Source organism: Sciurus carolinensis, chromosome 5, assembly GCF_902686445.1.
Source record: "Sciurus carolinensis chromosome 5, mSciCar1.2, whole genome shotgun sequence".
NCBI classification, from domain to species: domain Eukaryota; kingdom Metazoa; phylum Chordata; class Mammalia; order Rodentia; family Sciuridae; genus Sciurus; species Sciurus carolinensis.
The window spans coordinates 140,124,497-140,147,314 of record NC_062217.1 but is presented as its reverse complement, the minus strand read 5'-3'; the positions used below and the strand labels follow the sequence as shown (position 1 = coordinate 140,147,314).

Genomic DNA, 22,818 nt, shown 5'->3' with positions numbered 1-22,818 from the left:
CTGAAAATTGAGGGGTTAATTATAAAGTATAGTGAAGCACATTCCCAGTGGAAACTATCATATGGGAAAGACTGAGCCTGAAAAAGGCCTTTGTGCCCTTGAAGAGATGAGGGAAGTATGGGTGTAATGTTGTGAGGTAGGAGAATGTGACACAAAAGGAGGGCCTTGAAGAAGTAGGATTTTCTGGTTTGTTTTTCCCCTAAATTGATTGAGTCTGCCAGACAGAGCAAATATGAAGGTATTCATGTATTTATTTTGTGGGTAAAGAGAATAGAGTCAGGTCAAATAGAAATATCTGTTTAAAATAGTTTCAAAGAACTATTTGTAAAATTGAAACAACATCTTGCTTTTGAGTTTTCTGTATTTAGTTCCTCATGATGAGAAGAAATCCACTGTAGTCAAAACAGTAAGGAAAAGTTTTCTGAGATGGCATTCACATAGCTTCTAGTTATAGAATAGGAGAGTTGAAATTATGAGTCCTGGAAAGAGTGATTCTCCCAAAGATTAGGCATGAACCAGATCCCACACTGTACTGTGATTCTTATAGCATAATCATTGATGTTGTTCTTTTATAATAGCTTGGGTATGAATAGTTTGAAGTTAGTTATTGACAAGGGCTGGTGGGAGAATAAAATGAATGTAAACAGAGGGCTAGGGTCCTGGTAAAAATGATGATGCAACATTGGGAATATCAGTCAAATGTTTGTTGTGCATCAGTCTATGGAAGAGTCTATGTTTGGTTTGCTTTGTTGGGAATCTAGAAAAGACCCGACTGTTTTATGGGGGCAGGGGTACTGGGGTTGAACTCAGGGGTACTCAACCACAGAGCCACATCCCCAGCCCTATGTTGTATTTTATTTAGGGACAGGGTCTCACTGAGTTGCTTAGTGCCTTGTGGTGCTAAGGCTGACTTTGAACTCTTGATCCTCCTGCCTCAGCCTCCCAAGCTGCTGGAATTACAGGCATGCACCACTGTGCCTGGCAACACTACCTTTTTTTTTTTTTTGTGGTACTGGGAATTGAACTCAGGGCATTCTATCACCAAGCTATATCCCCAGTCCTTTTTAATTTTATTTTTCCCAGTTCTTTTATTTTTTCTTTTATTTATTTATTTATTCATTCATTCATTCGTTCATTCATTCATTCATTCATACATACCAGGGATTGAACCCGGGGCACTTAACAACTGAGCCACATCCCCAGCTCATTTTATATTTTGAGACAGGGTCTTGTTGATTTGCTTAGGGCCTCACTAAATTGCTGAGGCTGACTTTGAACTCATGATCCTTCTGCCTCAGCCTCCTGAGCTGCTGGAATTATAGGTGTGCGCTTCAGAGCCTGGCTCTTATTTTTTATTTTTGAGACAGGATCTTGCTGAGTTACTTAGGGCCTCACTAAATTGCTGAGCTGAGCCTTGAATTTGCATTTCTCTTGGCTCAACTTCCATAGCTACTAGGATTACAGGCATGTACCACAAACCTAGTAAAAAGACTTATTCTTTTTGGGGGAGACTTGGGGGTAACTGGGGCTTGAACTCAAGGGTACTTTACCACTGAGCTATACCCCAAGCCCTTTTTATTTTTTACTTTTGAGACAAGATCTTGCTAAGTTGCTTAGGGCTTCTCTAAATTGCTGAGGCTGGCTTTCAACTTGTGACCCACGTGCCTCAGCCTCTTGAGTTGCTGGGATTATAGGTATGTGCCCCTATACCTAGCTAAGACACCATTCTTGATTTGAAAAGGCTACAGTTTTCCAGAGGAGACTTAAAATTACAAATGTAAAACATTAAGTAATGGTAAAGAACATGGATTCTGGAGCCAGAGTTGCTGGCTGCCCCACTTACTAGTTGTATGGCCTTAGGTAGGTTGTTAAACCTTTCTGGGCCTTAACTTCATCTCCTACCAAAAAAAAATAGCATAATAATCATACCTGCTTCGTGTGGTTGTGATGAGGATTAAAATGTGCAGTGCTTAAAATAGCTCTGGCAGCCCTTTTAAAAGGACTGGGGGTATAGCTTGGTGCTCCTGGGTTCAATTCCCAGTACCAAAAATAAAACAAAGCAGTAAAGAGAAAAGCAACCTCTGCATATTGTATTTTTTTTTTTTTTTTTTTTTGCGGTACTGGGGATCAAACTCAGGGCCTTGTGCTTGCGAGGCAAGCACTCTACCAGCTGAGCTATCTCCCCAGCCCCCTGCATATGGTATTTTGAATGATGTTATTTGTATTAAAATACAGATCAACTTATAGTCAATGACAAGTGAGCAAAAAATATTCTAGGCAGGGCTGGGGATGTAGCTCAGTGGTAGAATACTTAATTAACATGTGCTGAGATCCTGGGTTCCATCCCCAGCACCACCAAAAATAAAATTAAAAAAAAAAAAAAAATTCTAGGCATCCAGAAGAGAACCAGATGACTAAGGGCTGTGTAAAACTTGATCTTTGAAGGTTGGTGGGAAAAGGATAGGCAGAAAGTGTAGGGAGATGGAATCACAATATTTAAGCTGGCTAATGTTTACCAATGGTTTGCTGTGGGCCAAGCAATGGATCACTATTTTCTGTGCTTGATCTCATTTAATTTTCCCAATTCCATAAGGTAGGTGCTATTATTATTCTCATTTTATAGAGGCAGAAATAGGATTAAAAGAGAGTGGTTATCCAAGGTCATGGGAGGACTGGAATTTAAGCCCAAATAGGCTGACCTCAGAGCCCGAAGTTCTTAATTGCATTGTACTAGTCTTATTTAGGAATAAGAATAGCCCAGAGGTAGACATGTTCAAGACAGTCTTTAATTAAGCCTGGGTTATGTGGGAATCAAACTGCCAGGGCTAAGACTTGATCTGAGTAACCAGTAATGAAGCATACAAACTCTGGAGTAAACTGCCTGAGTTGAATTCTGTTCCACGTCTTGCCACCTCTGTATCCTTGAGCCAATCACAATCTTCCTAATTGTCTTTTTTTCAATTTAGAAAAGGGGGGATAATAACGGTGTCTTCATGGGGTTTGTTATGAGAGTAAGAAATTGCACATAGAATACAGGTATCACTGAGGGCATTTACTTTTTGAGCAAGGAAGAGGTTGAGTTTTTATGTTTGGTTTTGTTTTTTAAGACTGGGTCTGTTGGAAAGACCATTTAGGAGATTTCTGTAATCAAGCTTATAAGAAGTTCTAAGGACTATGAAGACCTAGGATACTAGCCATGAGACACTATATGGTGGGGAGAAAGGGATCTTTGACTCTTAATGGTAGAATAGATCATGACGGTGGCAGATTTGATGTCAGGGTTGTGCTAAATTCCTTCCACTGAAGGGGAGATTCGTGGCACTGTTGAGTATAGGGCAGCCAAAGGAGAGATGTAGAGATGGTTTGATGTAAAGTTTGGCATATCTTCATGTCTGATCTGAGAGGAGATTCATAATAGACGGTTGGACTTACGTGTTTGGAGGCAGAGACTGGGGTTGAAAGTACGTATCTGTCCAGAGTCATCTTTATAAAGAAAAGGGATAAGTAAATGAAAAACAGATAGTAAGTAAATTTTGTTAGTAACTAGGAGGAAGAAGAGGACATGACAGTGGAGATGTGGATGAATGAAAGCCTGGAAGTGTGTCCATGGTCATAAGCTAAGGAAAAAAAATTGAAGAAAGAATAGTCATCACCAGAGTATATTACAGAATTCTGAGACAGTTATGGATTAGAGATCAATATGGGCCTCTTGTCAAATACCTGATCCCAGTCATTTCATTGTTATTCTAATTCTAGACTTAATCACAATGGAGTAATAGAGCCTCAACAAAGCAAAGTTCTGCCTCCCCAGCAGAACCAGTCATCACCATTTTTGTTTCCTTCCCATCTTTATTGATACATCTTTGTAGGGTGGGTTGTAATAGCAGAGATGCAAGTTCTTATTCACTTTTCCCTGTTTCCTCCCTTTTTCTTTTTGGTATTGGGGATAGAACCCAGGAGTGCTTAACTACTGAGCTACACTCCCAGTTCGTTGTTTTATTTTATTATTTTTTAAATTTTGAGACAGGGCTTTGCTAAGTTGCTGAGGCTGTCCTCAAACTTGAGATTCTCTTGCCTCAGCCTCCCAAGTCACTGGGATTACAGATGTGTGGCACTGCACCTGGCTCTCCCCTCAAGTTTCTTTAATTTTCACATTTTCAGAGACTGTCTAACCTGTTGGTATATCCTCATATATTAGTTTGTTGGTCATTTAGGCTATTAAAAATAATACTTGTTAATATATTCTTTTTAAAATTTTTTTTAGTTGTTGATGGACCTTTATTTTACTCATTTCTTTATATGCAGTGCTCTACCACTGAACACCACAATCTCAGCCTCAATATATTCTTCTTTTTTTTTTTTTTTGTGGTGCTGGGGATCCAACCCAGGGCCTTGTGCTTGCAAGACAAGCACTCTACCGACTGAGCTATCTCCCCAGCCCCTCAATATATTCTTATATATGAACTTTTCTTTCAGATTATTTTCTTTAGGCTAAATTTGAAGCTACTTAACTAGAGTTAAAAGAGATGAGAATCTTAATGACTCCTGATTTGATACCACATGGCTTCCTAAAGCAGTTTCTTTATGAAGTTTATATTGATTTGGACATCTGACCAGTTTTGGGGGTTTATTTGTTTGTTTTTGTTTTGTTTTGTTTTGCTTAGTCTATTCAGATAAGTGGCACATGGCAACTGCAAGCTTACCTTTTTGCTTCTATGTTTGCTATATAATGGACCCCTGCAGAAACTGGGGACCACATTGGTATGATCTTGTTCTTGAAGCATTTAAATCTTTCTTAGGTCTTACCTGTTGAATCTTGGGTGTTTTGTAGCATTATTGCCTATCAGTCTCTCTCTTAAGTTACTTTGGTCACACTGACTTCCTTGCTATTCCTTGAACAGAACAATTAAGGTCTCTCAGAGTAGTAGCACTTCTTTTGTCTGAAACTGTCATCCCCCAGATTGCTGAATAGAGTGCTCCATCTCCTCACTTAGACCTCCACACAGATATCATTTTAACTTTTCTGTTAAAACTTTTCATCTAAAATAGCAGCCCCTCTACCCTTTTTCCTCCTACCCTCATTTTATTTCACTTTTTTACCTTTATTTTATTTTTCTTTAAAGTACTTGTCATAACCTGAAAAATGACATGTATTTTTTTTGTTTGTTTTCTAGACCAGAATGTAAGTTTTATGAGTACAGAGTGTTTTTAACATTTAGTTAACTGCATTCCTGGTCCAGTGACTCTCAGATATTTGCTAAACGAATGAATTGAAGCTTTGCAAAAGATATAAGATCATTACTTGCTCAGAGCATTAAACCAACCAAATTTTAGAACTGGAAAGTTCCTTAAAAGTCATCTTCCCCCCACCTCCTCCAGTGCTGGGTATCGAACCCAGGGTCACTCTACCTCTGAACTACATCTCCAGTCCTTTTAATTATTTTTATTTTGAGACAGGGTCTTGCTAAATTGCTGAGACTGACCTCACACTTACGATCCTCCTGCCTCAGCCTCCAGAGTTACTGAAATTACAGGCATGTACCACAGCACCTGGCTTAAAGATCATCTTATTCTAGCCAATCTTTATTTAAACTGAGATTCAAAGGGAGGTATCTTTTCATAAGTGTATGTAACTTTTACTAGAAAGGCTTGAACCTGGCATACCAATAGTTTATACTATTTTACCTGATAAATAATAAAGGAAGTGATTTTTATTTATTTATTTATTTTGCTTATGTGTATTGTTAATGGGAAAGGAAGACAGATTTAAGCCATGTAATCTGATAAATTATGCTGTTATTTACAAGACTGGATTTTATATAAAAATCAGCAACTTAAGCTGTATGACCCCAGGAATGTTTTCACAGCTTTTTGTAAACCAAAGTGGCCTTTATCTCTTTCCTGAGTCCTTGTATTCTGTTTGTCACACTTTGTATTTACAAAGAGATGGGTTAAGCTGGGTCTGTAGGTCTGAGCTGCTCTTTAATTGTAGCCTAATCATGGGATTTTGCCTCTTGGGTGATATCACACCATTTCTGGATCTGGATGATTGCTCTGTAGTTAAGTTCTAAGACTGCAGGAATCAGAAGTTCTGTTGTGCTCCATCACCTCAGGAGTGTGGTTATAAGTGATGAAGGAAGCTCAAGAACAGGAGGTACAATAGAACCATAGGTATCATGGAGGTTGTGCTAGGGGGTGACAGGCTGCAGGGACTCGAACAGTGGAAGCTACTAATTTTCCATTGTAATGTTCTACCATTATCAAGACTTGAGTCAGATTGTTTTCATATTTGTAGTTGAATCCCAAAGAGAAGAAATCTGATTGGTCTAGTTCATATTTTAATACCTGGCTTTAAAATTGGTCACCTAATGATAAAGCCCTGGATTCTTTGCTTAATAAAAGAAAAGCTTAGTTCTGCTTCCTTGAGCATGGGGCTATTGGTGTGACAGCTAGGAAGATAAGCTGGGCATGACAAACTTGATAATAGATATGTTTAGCATAACCTCCCTCCCTTCCCTCATTAGCTCTTAGAAGAATGTCCCATGTCCTGAGTTGCTGTCACAGAGCTACCAAAAAACATCTATCCTGAACCTTCTAACCCTGGTTCTTTGCTAAGTAGCTGCTCCTTATATTGCTATAGTCTAACTTCTCATGGGGGAACAGAGACTGTGAGGCCAGGGACAGGAGCTGGCAACTCCTGGGCAGTGAGCACTGGGCAGTGGCAGCTGCACTACCATTGTTGGCAAAGGCCTCTGGGCACAGACAAGGACAAGAGCCAGCTGCAGATGTTGGACAGGAGATTGGCCATGTGGCTCTGGAACTGACTTCAGAAGTCGTGATGCTGGCAGTGGAATGGAGGAGGCTGTCATTTTTAGCTTCTTTGGGCAGCTAGTGTTTGTTTTGGCAGCCTGGGCTTACAGGGGCCAGGTGCACAACCATGTGTGCAGGAATTGTCACAGGCATGTAGCTTTATGCAAGAGTGACCCGGGCCTTGCATGCTGATGATCCCCTTCCACTTCAGTTAAGTGTATACTACTGAGTGGCTGTTTCATCTGGTGATCTACTGAGTGGCTTTTTCATCTGGTGATCATGTATTTCCTCTGCACTGGCCAGTCTGGTTTGCCTGACTGTCCTTGTGACCAAGCATGCAGTTGTGTAAGTTTACATAATACCAGCATGGTTTGTGAACCTGGCAGAAGGCAGGCCATGTGGGATTCAGATCGACTTTGAGCCAGCCAGCTTAAGAAATCCTATTTGAGGGACAAGAAAGAGGACTCTACTTTAAATTTGCAATAACAGGTCATTGTGTAGCTTTGCAATCAGGCTTTGGAAAGGAAAGTTTTCAAATTGCACATTTTTTCCCTTGTAGTATTATTTGAATGGAAATAAGTCAGTGTTATTTTAGGCCCGGATTCCAAATTTTTCCACCTTCTGAGTTACATAAAATGATCAGTTGGGAAGCCAAGGATTTTAGTATGTACTTAACCTTTTGTAGTTTGTAATCTTTTGAGTAATATTCCTTTTTTTCTTTTTAAATACAGGTCCTGGTGTTTAGTGCTCACACTTTTTGGTGAATTATGAATTTAAAATGTTTTAATATTTTACTTGGTTGTAGTTTTCATTCCAAGGAAGAGTTTTCTTATAAAAATGTGGAAATTGTACTGCATAGTAGCAAGGGTGGGCTATCTTGTTCTGTTTGGATAGATAGAGCAGCATCTAATTTTTGCTTTTAATATCTTAACACACTCTTCGTCATTTAAATTGCTTTACTAAACACCCATATTTTTCAGCATAATACTGAAAATGAACTTTAAAGTTAGTCTTAGTTTTAGGGACTGTACAGAAAGGAGACTGTATATTAGGAATAGATGGCCACAAGGACAAAGTTTGAGCAGCTACATAAGTGACAGAAACAGCTTGTACAAAGTTACAGCAGTATTTATTATGCTGTGCCCAGACAGAGGTGCCAGGAAGGGGCAGATGCTTATAAAGTTCAGAGAACTACTACTGTAACTACTCCTGACGAGGACTTTCTTTGGAAGAGGGTAGATTTCAGAAACTGAAATGAAAGATGTAAATTTGCCAGGCTTAGGCAGAGAGGATGTTTTAGCTGCGGTCAGGACTTGCTAGAAGAAATTTTATAGAACTAAGGTTATGGGCAAATGTGACCAAGAAAGGATATGTTAATTGAAAGAATCAGAAATAGAAAACTGGTTAGAAGGATTTGATGAAAGTTTTTGAAAGCTGAGAGCAGACCTGAGTTGTCTTTTAAAATAGAATGGATGACTTTAGTCTTGAGAAGAAGAAACTGTAGCACAGAAAACTCATTGGCAGCAGCATCAAGAACTGATCAAAGAGAATGTTAAAATCCAGGAAAGAGAAGAAATTAGACTATCAAAGCTCAGGCAGTCGGGCTGGGGCTGTAGCTCAGTGGCAGAGTGCCTGCCTAGCACATGTGAGGGTACTGGGTTCCTTAGTACCACATAAAAATGAACAAAATAAAGGCATTCTGTCCATCTACAACTACAAAAAAAGAAAAACTTTAAAAAAAAAAAAAAAAAGCTCAGGCAGTGTTTGAACAGGCCATAATGAAGTTTCATCTATCTGTAGGGAGTGTCTGCTGGATTAAAACAGAATTCCCCAGTCTTCTGAAGCCAAATAAGGGAGAGCAACAAGCAGTGGGATAAGAGCTAGATTAGTGGATGCAAACATTGGCACCAACAGTTACTTGCTAAGTGACATTGAGCAAGTAGTTTAATCTCAGAACCTCAGTTTACTCATCTGAGTTAATACTTCTCATTAGGTTAGTCAGAGGATTATGTAAGACAGTTCACATAAGCACCAACACAGTACTAGGCTATTAGGTGTTAAAAAAAATTAGCATCCTTCCCCCTGATGAAAATGTAATGCTCAGTAATAATAAAATTGTCCAACTAGTTTGACAAGTTCCCTCCCACACCCCCAGTCTGGTCTCAGTTTTCCTCGATCAGGTGCTTGTTAGAACTGACTGTGACTAGAATTGATAGAATAGCAGACTTCACAAGGACCTCTTTATATAGGGAATTTGTGATTATGTAAACAGAATAGATTTTAAGCCCAAATGCTCCTGGTCACAGCCCTGGACTGCAGAACTTCACTAAGAACACAGGAAGTAGATTGCTGATTTTCATCCCTGAGGTACTTCTATTTAGCCAACTTGTTTCCTTACTCATTCCCAACCATCCCCATTCCTGCTCACTAAGCTGCAAGCCCATAAAGAAGCAGTTAGTAGTGTAATGGAAAACACAAATCAGGTTAGAACCAAAATGGTAGCGTCTTAACCCTATTTAGTAAGTACAGTAAAAGAAGTGTTTATTCTGACTCCAAGGGGAGTATTTAGGAATCCATGGACAGTATTCTAGCTGCACAGTCATTTCTGCATTTTCACTTAAGATTATTTCTTTCCTGGGAATTCCTTCTCCATGTTTTTACCCATGAATATCATTTAAAGTCTGGCCAACTATGCCAGCACCTACAGACTTTCTTGATTTCTTTATTTATGTCTTATTCACTGAAAGTAATTTCTCTGCGAAGTTCAATTTTTTAAAAAAAGCTGGAAGTTGAACCCAGCACCAACCAGCATACTAGGTAAGTACTTTACCACTGAGCTATATCCCCAACCCTGAAGTTCAACTTTTAAAAGTATGTTTGAAAAATAATTCCTAGGCTAGATACAGTGGCACCTGCCTGTAAACCCAGCTACTCAAGAGACTGGGGCAGGAGAATTTCAAGTTTGAGACCAGCTTCAGTTACTTTTCAAGGCCCTAAGCAACTTACCAAGACCCTGTCTCAAAAAAGTCTGGGGATGTAGGTCAGTGCAACTGGGTTCAATCCACAGTATCCGCCCCCTAAAAAAAAAAAAGAAAGAAAGAAAAAGAAAGTAATTTATCCATGTCTTATTTACTTTAGTTCAATTTCTTTTTTTTTTTTTTTGTGGTGCTAAGATTGAACCCTTGCCTTGTGCATGCAAGGCAAGCACTCTAACATTCCCAGCCCCTGAAATTCAACTTTTAAAAACATATTTTAAATAATTCTTAGGTGGCACACATCTATAATCCCAGCTACTCAGGAAATTGAGGCAGGAGGATTGTAAATTTGAAGCCAGCCTCAGCAATTTAGCAAGAGTCTCAGCAACTTAGATCCTGTCTTAAAATAAAAAATAAAAGGGACTGGAGTTGAAGCCTAGTGATAGAGCACCCATAGGTTTAATTCTCAGTACCCCCTCCAACAACAACAATAATAATAATTCTTAAGATTTTTAGTGCAATATTCCTAGATTAGAGCTCTCTATGTACCTATTTCTCATGACCTTCTTGTACTAGCATATACATTCCTTGAGACCAAGGATTCGTTCCTGTCAGTTTTTTCCCTGCAGTCCCTTGGGCACATAATAAGAGTTTAATACATCTTAGAGATCAGGTGTTCTCATCCAAGAGGAAAATGAGTAAGAGAACTAGTTTATAGACCTACAGTGCTCTCTAGGCATCAGGCAGGGGATTGGTGAGCTGATTATTTACTCTTAGTTCTATGCCCTAACCCACGAACTCTATTCAGTGCTCTCCAAGTGAACCAACCCTTGGGCCTTTCCACACCATGGCCTGTTTTTTTCCTGAACTTGGAATACCCTTACTTCCTGAAAAGTAGTCATCCCCCAGCTTAGATATGACCTTCAGCTATGACTTTTCCTGATATTTGAATAAATCTACTCCACTTGTTTTCTACTAATGTTCTGTAGGTCATACCCCTGACATAGCACTTTTTCATGTTTTTAGTTATTTACAGGTTGAATTTTTCCAGGAGAGGGTTTTTCTTTGGCTTGTTCTCTTGTCTAGCTTCAGTGCCTAGCATCCTGCCTTGTACTTCCTAAATATTTTTGATTCTTTTGAATTGAATCCAAAAACAAATCTCCTGAAGCAAACCAGGTAAGTCCTCTGACTTGAAAACCAAGGTCAGAAAGAATGTTTGGAACAGACAGTGCCAAAAATGTCTGAACTCAGGCAGCTCTAACTGGTGAGGTATCCTTCAGGTCTCTCTAGGAAGGTCATTGGTAATTAGGGAGCCTGGACTTTGTGAGATGAGAGAGCTCTCTGCCTGCCCAGGCCAGCTGTGGACCTTTCCTTCTAGGGCTGGTCTCTCTTGCTTAGAAACCAGTCATCCCTTGGTTTGATGCCATTTTATGAATGCAGCCAACAGCCCTTTAAGGTGGAATTGTTTTCCCATTTGTAGTTACTTGAAACATAAATCACCAATAGCATTTGTTGACTTTAAGAACTACTAGGTCTTTTTTTTTTTTTTTTTTTTTTTTTTTAATCACATACCTTTTTATAGAGTGGGGAAGTATATTACCTTCTCCTGAACGACCTTGTAGTTTTATTAAAATTTTTCACTAATTTTTACTTTGAAGAATTTCAGACCTACAAAGAAGTTGTAAAAATAGTGTAATGGATACCTATATAGAGGGAGCCTTCTTCCAGATTCACCAGTTGTTAGCATTTTCCATATTTACTTTATTTTTTTCAGTGACCCATTTAAGAGTAGGTTGTAAATGTCAAGATCCCTCACTCCTGAGGGATGTCTTGCGAGAACAAAACTATCCAGATTATTCCAGTAATGTCCTTTAGCACTGTTTAAAAAAAAAAAATCCAAATTCCAAAGTCTAGCCTTTCAGTTAGTTACTTCTTGTGTCTTTATAATCTTTAATTTGGACAGATCCCTCACTTTTTGTCTTTTATATCACTTGAAGTGTCCATGCCAACTTTTTATAGAATATCCTTTCATTTGGAATTGTCTGATTGTTTCTTCACAATGAGATTCAGGTCAAACAAACAGTGATAGCAGGAATACTATCTAGATCAGGCTGCGCTGAAAACAGTGCAGGAGTCACCTGGTGTGCCAGTTTGCCTTTTATTGTTGATATTAAATTTGAGCATATAGTTAAGGTGATGTCTGCCACATTCTTCTTTGTAAAAGTGTCTTTTTCTCTCTTTGAAAATGCTGGTTTATCTGTGAAGTGATACTTTAAGATTGTATGAATATCTCGTTTTCTCCCCTTAAATCCACCCAATTTGTTTTTCCTTTTTATTGGTGCATTATAATTATGCATAACATTGTGATTCATTGTTACATATTCATACATGCACACAATATAACAGTATAATTTGGTCAATTTCATTCCCCTTTTCCTTTCCTTCTCACCATCCCTATGATTTTAGAATCCACTTAAGATTTTTGGACTGGAGCTGAGCATGGTGGCGCACACCTGTAATCCCAGTGGATCCGAAGGCTGAGGCAGGAGGATCATGAGTACAAAACCAGCCTCAGCAAAAGCAAGGCACTAAACAACTCAGTGAGACCCTGTCTCTAAATAAAAATACAAAAATAGGGCTGGGGATGTGACTTAGTGGTTGAGTGCCCCTGAGTTCAGTCCCAGGTACCCTGCCCCCCGCCCCCCCAAAAAAAGATTCTTGGGCTGGAGATACTATGGGTCAATGGTAGAGTACATGCTTAGCATGCCCCAGGGCCCTGGGATCCACTCTTTAACTTCCTGAAGAGCCTTATTTTAAATGTACAACTTTAAAATTGAAAACCAACAAAAAACTTTGCTCAATAAAAATTTGATTCACCTAAATACAACTAAATCAAGCCTCCCCTGGTTATTTTAAAATTCATGATTTCAACTATTCATTATATAGTTTTTGTGGGTTTTGGAGCAATAAAATCTAAATAGGACTTAGATTGTAGGACTAAAGTATAGGTGACTTACTTCTACTAACACTATCAAATGGTCACTGTCACCCAGAACATTTTAAAAGCAACTTTTTTTATTAGTGATATTGAAATTTTTATCTACCCATTTTTTAGTTGAGACAGTATAAATTAATGGATATGAGTGAAGGCTCTGGACCCCGACCTAGGTTTAACCCCAAATTCAATCCCTAGGTTTTAATCAGAGAAGTCCCTTAACCTCTTAGAGCTTAAATTTTCTCCTCTGTAAAATGATAATAACAACTATATTTACCTCATTGTTATTGTGAGGTGAAATGAGCCAACACATACAATATGTTTATTAGGAAAGTGCCTAGAACATTGTGAGCACTTAGTACCTGATAAATGTGGTAGTAAAGTTGGTGCTGATTGTTATTTGTGCTATGGATCAAATATTTTAAAAAATTATAACTTGAAAAATTATGTATTTAAGAACTCAGGAAGGTTTTTTTTTTTTTTTTTTTTTTTTAAAGGTGGCCAAGAACACTTTGAAGGTTGTTATTCTTAATGTGTTCTCAGGTATTAAGAGAAAAAATTTTTAATTAAATTTACCCTTCAAAAACATGGCCAAATAAAATGGATTTATCCTAATTAAGTTCTTTTCCCCAACTTTCCTGTACCTTTTCCTCCAGTAAAATTGTACTTGTCAATCATTCTCATCCCAAAGTCCCTCGCTGTTTACCCTTTTTCCTCCTACCTGTTTGGTCCCAGTGAGAAAAGAAAGAATTACCTGCCATCCATTCTGCCTGTAAACCCAGGGTCATGATATTGACAGTGGGTAAGAGTTACTCCTGTTCCCTCTAAAACCCATATCTTCTCCCACAGACTGTTCCTGGGCTGAGGGCCTCCCACAGCTCACCATATCTCTGAAGCCCCCACATACTCCTCAGGTCACTATTTCTGAAAATGAAAGAGTTTTATAATCCTGTTATCTATAACTGGTTCAGAGTATAAGGGAGAACAGAAGCAGTTGGTAAGTTTTTGTCCAAGTGTTCTATTTTGTTTTTTATGCCTTCCAAACTAATAGAACAACCTGCCATCAAAATGATCATTAGAGAAGCTCTATTTGTAGGCATAATCAGCTTTTTAAAGAATGTATTTAAATTAGCAAATAATACTTCACCTGACAGTTCTCTCTTGGTAGAAATGGCTAGCAATATGTGAAAGGAGATATTCAGTCACCTTATTGTTTGTTTGTGGTAACATTTATAGTATATCTTCAGTAACTTTAATTAGGACTTTTCTTCAGTATCTAGGTTACTTCCCTTTACTCACCAGACACTTTTTAAGGAAAAATAGAAAGTGCATATCATTAGTTTGAATTCTAATTTTTATAATGAGACCATATGCAATAACCCAACTTTAATTTTACTTATCACACAAATAATTGAAAATGCTGAAAATGAAAAATCAATGCTTGCAGGACCCCCTATTTCATAAAGCACCTTTATATACATTATCTTACAACCTACATTTCTGTAAAATAATCAGGACAAATACTTAGTTTCTTCATTTTATAGAGAAAAGAACCTGAAACTCAGAAATGTTAAATTTATATTCAAGGTCATGGTTCTTTTTTTTTTTTTTTTCTTTTCTTTTTCTTTCTTTTTTTTTTTTTTTTTTTTTTTTTTTTTTTTTTTTTGTGAGCACTGCGGATTAAACTTAGGGCCTCGCACATGCTAGGCAAGTACTCTACCACTGACCTAAATCCCCAGTTCTTTATTTTGTTTTCTTTTCTTTTCTTTTACTTTATTTTATTTTATGACAGGATCTTACTAAATTGCCCAGGCCTACCCTGAAGTTGAGATCCTCCTCCTCAGCCTCCCAGGCAGTTGGTATTAGAGGCATGTGCCCCAATACCCAGCTTCAAGTTCATGGTACTTCCACTTGATGGCCTCAAACAAGTCACTTGATTCTCTGTGCAATTTCCTAAACTGTGAGACAATTAAAATAGTGTCTACTTCATAGGGTGTGTGAGAAGATGAAATGAGTTAATACACACAAGGCACTTAGGTCAGTGCCTGGTATAAACACTCAATAAATGTTAGCTGTGTGATAATAACACACTAGCTGTTATTGCCACACAGCTAGTAAATGTTAGGACTTGTACCTAAATCCAGACCTCCTGATTCCTGATCCAGGACTCTTCTTAGTACTGTGTAGAATTTACTTTTTAGTAAATCACTGATTTAATTTTTACCTCACATTGACCTTGTTATTCTTGAAGTTATCCTTTTTTCCTTTATTTACTTTGACCTTAAATTTATTACTCAAGATCAAAAGGGAAATAGGTTTGAAGAATTCTTTCTTCCTGCATTTATAAAATTCTCTTAATTTCTCTTGTCATGGTTTGTTTGACCTTGAGGTATCAGCATTTTAGTTAGGCAAGGTTTTCATGGATGACTTTGGGTATTTCTGGTGAATTTTATTTTGGTTGAAAGGTCGAGATGGGAAGAAAAGTCAAAGGAAATTGTTGGGTTACAACTTAGAAGGGTGTTCAGACACATCCCTTATCTATAGTCCTAACATATTATCAATAGGGTGGCATGTTGCTGACTTTGGAAAAGATAATTGTTTTGACACAAAATCATTTGTTGTAAAAGAACCATCCTAAAGAAATTGGTAAAAACTATGATGGACTTTTTCCCTGGGAAAGGTGAAAAAGTTGTTTGTAGGTCTTTTCTCTTGGCATAATATTTGTAACAGGCTTTTACTTGTGAGTCATAGTTGTTTTTACTTTTCTACTGCCACTATGAGATAGGTATACCTGAAAATCGGCTTACTTTTGTGGTAACTCCTCAGGTTCTATGAGCATGCCCTATCCCCAGTCACCCTCCTTTTTTTTTTTTTTTTTTTTTATTTGGTGGTACTAGGGATTGTACCCAGGGGCACTGTACTACTCAAATACACCCTTTCCCCCTTATTATGTTTTATTTTGAGATAGGGTCTTGCTAAGTTGCCAAGGTTGGCCTGGAACTTGTAATACTTCTGCCTCAGCCTCCCCAGTTGCTGGGATTATAGGCATGTGTTGCCACACTTGGCTGCCAGTTCTTTTTGATATGACTGTGCATGATGTACAAACAAATGAGCTCCTCTCCAAGGGTAACATACCCAATATGCTTCTTTATGACCTTTGTGAAGATCTGTACTAGACTTTAGTCTGGTATGATAGGAGGTTTGAGGAAACTTTCAAGACCTCCTTTTTGTGATATTTGAATTTTTTAACTTACTGATTTCTAATATTCTCTTTGGGATGTAGAATTAATATTCTCACATTAAAGGAAAACACTGAATTTCTAATGGAGTCCCCAGGACTTGTTGATAGTTTGATACTGTTAGCAAAAGAGAGAATATAAAAAATGATAAATCATCTTTTCTGTTTTTTCAGTTAGGTTTTATTTTTCCTGCCTGGTCACCTACTGAATCTTTTGACCCAGCTAACCTGGGAACAAAGTCCAGAAAACAGCTCTGGATTCTAACACCTAGGCAGCCTCTTTCTTGCAACTGCCGTCCCACCCATTCAGCTTGGTGCCTTCTCCTGTGTGCTGGCTTCTGCCTGTTACACTGGCCACTTCCTGGTGTGCTGTGCAGCACATCTTTTTCCTGCTGTACTTGCCTGAATGCTGTCCATAGTGGATGGAGATTGGAGAAAAGTCTTAAGAAAAGAACAGCCATTACCAGTGCCGCTGTCTTTATGTGACAGGATATTCGTTACCTGTCCAGGACTTAAATAGAACTTTGATTCATAGCCAGTTGATTATGAATGAAAAATCTTTGTCTGATGTCTGTGAATCTTCCTGTATATTGGGGTTCTTATCCTTCTCCACCATTTACATTGTTCCAGCACACAAAGCACCAGCAAACAGTATTGGTGATGATTTCCTTTGAGGTCAGTAGCAGGACTGGGAGTTGGGATGACAGCTGAGAGATTTAGCAAAGCTATTAGGGTTGTAAAGAGGATGAATAGTTGAGTACTCAGCTTAGACTTGCTCATGATGGGCCTTTGCTCAGCTGCCATTCATGAATGCCATTGTGGCAACAAGTGTCAGAGTTGGCCCCCTGAACATCTGTTGTTCTCTTTGAAGTCTTTGCATATTCTCCCAAGTCAGAGTCCTCCTCACTCAGGACTCCTGTGGTACACCCCCCAACCCCTTATCTCGGTCAGCTTTGTAGTCAGTTAATTGTCCAAACGTGTGCTTATTCTACTACATAAGTCTCTTGACAACAGGAATCTGGTCTCAGTCCTTTCAGTATTCTCATAATGCATAGACTGTGTCCTACTTGTAATAATTCCTCAGTCTTACTGAATTAAACTGTCAGTAAGGTAACTATAGTTCACAATGAGTTATTTATTTTTATTGGTGCCAGGAATTGAACCAGGACCTCTCACATGTTGGCATGTGTTCTATCACTGAGTAATACCCTCAGCCCTGTATATTTTATAAAGAATTACAAGAGAGTTTAAAGGTTCCCAGCACAAGAAGTCATAACTGCTTTGAGGAGATGGAAATGCTGATTACCTGGATTTGATCATTACAGATTATACATATATATCGACTTATCACACTATGCCCCACAAATATGCACAATTAATGTGTGTCAATTAAAGGACATTTTTAAAAGCTGACTGTGTCCAGGAAAATCCTGTAGTTAATGTTCATGTTTCTAACTACTATATTATGCTAGGAAGATAACCCTAAGAGAAGTAGCAGTAGCAGCAGCAGTAACGTGTAAAAAACAACTTTGTTGAGGTATAATTCACATACCAATTTTATATATATAGTTGACCAATTTTATATATATAGTTTATTGTTTTTCAGTATGTCCACAGAGTTGTACAACCATCACCACAGTTAATTTTAGAGAAGTTTTATCATTCCCAAAGGAAACTGTATCTATTCCCTCCAGCGCCTCCCCCCCACCCAGTTATATGTACTATTATATGTATCTATTATTTGTCTTGATTTGCCTATTGTGGAGATGATATTTTGTGTCTGGCTTCTTTCAGTTAGTGTAATGTTTTCAAGACTTATCCCAGTTGTATCCTATAGCTTGGTGAAAATTGAAGGCAAGTGATGTTATTTCCTGACTATTAGTTGTGACTCATGCCCGTGGTGAATCTACTTGCCCTCATTAATCATGACAAGACCTAGTTAGAAGAAAGTCTATAGAGGTGTTCTGAGCTTGCTCCCCTAAGTAATTATGAGAGTTAAACAAGGTAATGTTAGAGCAGACAGCTAGTTCAATCAGGCAAGTTTAAGCAAGGTAATGTCATGCACACCTAGCACAGCGCTGGCACATGAGGGTCTCAAGTCTCTTTGCCCCACTTGAACATCTTAGATTTTAGTAAAAAATCTGTCAAGATGAAGCAACAGATCATTTTTCACAGGTACTTTGAGTTTAATTTACTGATTCCTTCCTGTCCTTTTGTTTTTGTTCTCCCCAAGGCTATGCATTTCTGCTCTTCCAGGAGGAGAGCTCAGTACAAGCCTTGATAGATGCCTGCCTAGAAGAAGATGGGAAACTGTACCTGTGTGTGTCAAGCCCCACCATCAAGGATAAACCAGTGAGTAATATGCAACCAGCTGGTGCTTTTCTAGAGCATGTATGCAATTGCAATAACTGATCTCCTCTTCCTTATATCAGGAATGCTAGTAACTGGGATTCTCTTACCTGGGTTGACCTTGCTGTGCAATAGAGCTGGACTGATGTTGGTGATGGGAAGCTAATAACAAAGTGTTCAGGATTTCATGCTATACTCTTGGAACCACATGTAAAAATACATTCCCTTGTCATCTACTTTATAGCTCTGATAAACTAATTCCTACTTAAAAACTCTGAATCAGAATAAATAATGTTCTTAATGGTTTTTACAGATGGTTTCTGCCGTTATTTCAGATCAAGGACAGGAGTAATTTGCTTCAAAAATATCATAATTGTTATTGTTTATGAGCCTTTGAATGTAAGGTTTTGTATAGAGTGATACCCATAGCTGGCTAAATAGTGCTTTCTGGGTCAGGAGTTTACACTCTAAAAAGGATAGTTTCAGCAGGGCAGGAGAGGAGGGAAAGGATGGAGAATATGGAGCTGAAGCTATACATAAATGTGTACTTATACAGAATTTGTGGTTAAGAGATTGTGGTTCTTGAGCCAGCGTGTGAGTAAATCATTAGGTGAAGAAGGTACCAGTAGAGAAAGGAGGACCATGTTTGGTTAATGTAGCAGATCCTTAGGAAGTTGACAGGGGGAAGAATAGGGTCAAGGGTTGGTGCTAGGAGTGGGAAATAGAGTAAAAATGGCAGTATGAAGTGGGCAAGAGGGTGAAGCTACATTTCCCTGTAAACTTGCATCGGAGGGATAGGGCTTGCTTGGCGACTCGGTACATTCTCAGACATGTGTCTGTGGAAAGAGTTGGAGTTCAACTTGAAGTTCCCAGTTTGAATCTAGACTCTATCATTTGAATATCTGCTTGAATCAGAATAAGTCATCTGATCCTTGCTGAATTGTAGTCTCCTCAGCTAGTACATAGGAATAATTATTCTTCTCTGGTTTTTCAGAGACTCAGATAAGAGGAAAATGAATGTGACAACATTTGGTTAAGGTCAGGCACTTTGTGCAGATGTAACTGGCTATTGTTATTGGTCCTCTATCATGTTCTGTGATTCAGGAGACCAAGGTTAGAGTCCAGCTACATGGTCACATCTTTTGAGAAGAACAGACAGCATTTACAGATGGTCATGAAATAATAATGTTGTTGAGAGTTGGCCACCTATAAAGGGAAGAATGCAGTGTAGAAAGCAGAAGAGGGAATTACTGAAGAATGGGGAAATTGAGGTTTAGCTGGGTGATTAATGCTGAAAAGAAACAAGGATTTTAACCAATGGGAAAGTGCCACTATAATTTTCAAATTCTGGGACCACTGTCAGATTTTTTGATAACAACAGTGACAGTGTTGGATAGAGTAGCTATACAGGTGGGAAACAGTAGATGGGAAAAAGAGTAGGGAACCTTTGTTACTTTGATCTTTAAACAGTCTGGAGGGGTTGTAAATGATGTGGGAGATGCGAGGACTGACGAGAATGGGGTGTGTAGTATTTCATCTGAATAAATAATTAAGCCCAAATAACTTCTTTCTCTTTGAAGTAATGTGAAATTAGAAAGTCTGTGACAAATTTAGCAGGCTCGGATGTCTGAGAGGTAATAGTCAACCTCCAGAGAGCTTCTGCCACTGGTGGAAGGGAAGTGGGAATGAAGTAGGAAGGGTTAAGATAGAATTGGTCATGTACAATTAGGAGAGGATTAGAAATGTATTTTATATTAAAAAAGACAAAGGCATGAAGGTGCACATTGAGGTAATTATGTCTACAGTAGGGAAGAAGCTGTTAAATTGAGGTGAAGAAATTGGAAATGAGCAGGCAGGGCTTACGTACCTTGGATGGGTCACGTTACTGGCTCTGTAGGGGAAGGAGAACAATATGCCTTACAATCTCTCACCTGGACTCTCTTAAGCAGGGAGCAAGCTGTGATGGTTGCAGATGTAGGTGATAGGAGGCAGTGCCATTACTGCTGAGTATTTTCATCTAAACACATGTATTACCCTTAGTTTGAAGGACTTTTGAAGATAATTAGTGTAATTATCTGTTTTGGAAATGTTTATGGGAAAACTAACTTTCATTGTGTGTCTGCAAATTTCTGCCTTATTGCAGTTTTCATTTTCTGAACTCAAGTGAAACAGTTTTATTGGAGATAGGTGAATTCTCAATGGTGACTGCCAATTGCATATTCCTTAGACCCAGGCATACTCAGAATTTCCAGCATATATAGTTTGAATAAAATTTAGGATGGGAAAAAAGTCTCCAAACACCTGTAATTTTAACAGCCTGAATTCCATTTTTGGTTCCAGCTCTTTGGTTCCATTTTTGAAATCTCGTTCTTGACTTTAGCTCTACATCCACCACTCCATTGTTCACACATCCCTACCCAGGTTGTGGTACATTTCACCTCGTTGTGAATGATCCCACAGAAAGTGAGAGATGGGTTGAACTTTCAGGAGTACATGAGGACCTTGGAGAAAACTATTTCCAAGGCAAATTCAACCTTTTGAACTCATTCACTAAACTTTTTGAGCTACAACTCTTTCTTGCTCCTTTAACTTGGCTTGGCTAGCCTTCATTTGCTAGCTTCCAGGATCCCAATGCCCTCCTTCTGACCCTTCTTGGATTTTTCCTTACACAACATGTTCCAAAATGGCCTAAAGATTTTCTACCCTTTTTCCTTCTGCCTTGCCTTTTCTCCTCAAATCATACTCCCATTCTCTTCAAGTGGGTCAGATTAATCAGATTGTTTCCCTAATGTAGAACCTGATTGCAAAGTCCCTTCTAACTTATCTGGTCCAGAATCATGTTTTTTTTTTTTTTTAACTCAAATGAATCCCAAATTGATTAATTTTAAGTTGTATTTGGGAGATATTTTTTTGTCAGTGATTACCTTCCATTAAATGACTCTACTCAAGACTATCCCATGTATAGGTCTGATCCTAAAAGATGTCAGAAAGAACTGTATTTGTGGCCTGGTTATTAACTTCTCAGTCCCAAAGAATGGGAAGACAAATTGAGCAGGATCTATTGCAAAACTTCAAGGTATGTGCCTTTTTCACTCCTTCAGTGAGAGGAGTTCCATAGGACAGGTGTCCCAGGCATCCCAGAAGACAGCTGTGCTTCCAGTAAAGCACAGTGGTCCCACTCATCAAGGTGATTCTACTTTTGAATGTATGAATAGATGAACCTGCAGTTTCAAGACAGCAAACTGATAGAGCAAGAGATCTAGAAGAGTCTAGCAGAGATAAGGACTGAAAAATAGTAAGCTTGAGAAGACAAAGGAGCTGCTAATGATTCTTAACCTGCTAGAACACTTTGGTAAGAGATGCAGGATGGCAAACACTTTGAAAGGAGTATCTGAAGTTTTTTGCTTCCTCATCACAATCTAGAGCACAACCACAATCTCTATATACTGAAATATGACAGATTAATTTTGCTATATATTTAAAAACTGGATTACTAAATTGAAGTGTGTTTATGTAGGTTACTTCTTTAGGTTATAGCTCAGGGAACATAGTCATCCACTTAAAACTTGAAAAAATTGAAAAGAATGGGGAAGTAAGCAAACTGGAAATAGGCTGGTTTTATTTTTCAGTTTTTAATTCTGTCCAGTCTATCGTTCTGGTCCTCTTGTTCCTACTTATACATATGTCAGGGAGATCACTAGCACTTTTAATCATTCCTCCTTAATTATTAAAGCAATTCAGATCCTTTTGCCTGGGAATTAAGACCTTCCCAGTTTATCTTCAAAAATTTTCTGACCTTTTTCTGCTTTCCTCCAAACCCCATATTCAAAATGAAGTATTTCTACTCCTATCTCAAATTCTAAAGCCTACCCTAATTTCAAGACCCCTCTTAAATGCCAACTCTTTCATGACTCCTTCCTTGATTATTAAACTGTCTGTAGCAAAGCATACCTATTATGATAACTGACTCCAACCCTGTGTAGAGCCATCTTTTTTGAATAATATGTCTTCCTTCAAATCATGTTTGAGTGACTACGGAGATTAAGGCACTATCCTGGTTACTATGAATCAGAACTTAACATGAACCAATGTAAAATATGTGTTCAAAAGTTAATAGTATAACAAGTAGATAAAACATGTATATAAACATAGAAAGTATTTACTGACCCTGGCATGTATTCTCAAATATTTGTTAAATTAAGAAAAATGACATATGAAAATATGATATACCTTGTAGACTTTGGATAGTTCATATATACCTATAGTGATGAAAGAAAACTTCCTAGCTGAAGTGCCATTTGAACTAGGTCTTGAAGGATGAGGAGAGTTTGGAGTTGCCAGGACAAGGGTGGATGTGTGGGGAATAAACATTTCAAGGAAAAGCAATAGCATAAACACAGAAATGTTATGACATTAAGGGTGGATGTATAAGGTTAATTGACACACAAATG

The 22,818-nt window shown here is 38.3% G+C and overlaps 1 protein-coding gene across 1 annotated transcript in view; it reads left to right on the top strand.

The window, feature by feature from the left end:
* The window catches only part of Cpeb3 (cytoplasmic polyadenylation element binding protein 3), a 140,098-nt gene that overhangs the window by 75,715 nt on the left and 41,565 nt on the right, over positions 1-22,818 (top strand). The window contains 1 exon segment of the mRNA XM_047552265.1: positions 18,252-18,370. Within this exon segment, the coding sequence (XP_047408221.1) occupies positions 18,252-18,370 (119 nt within the window).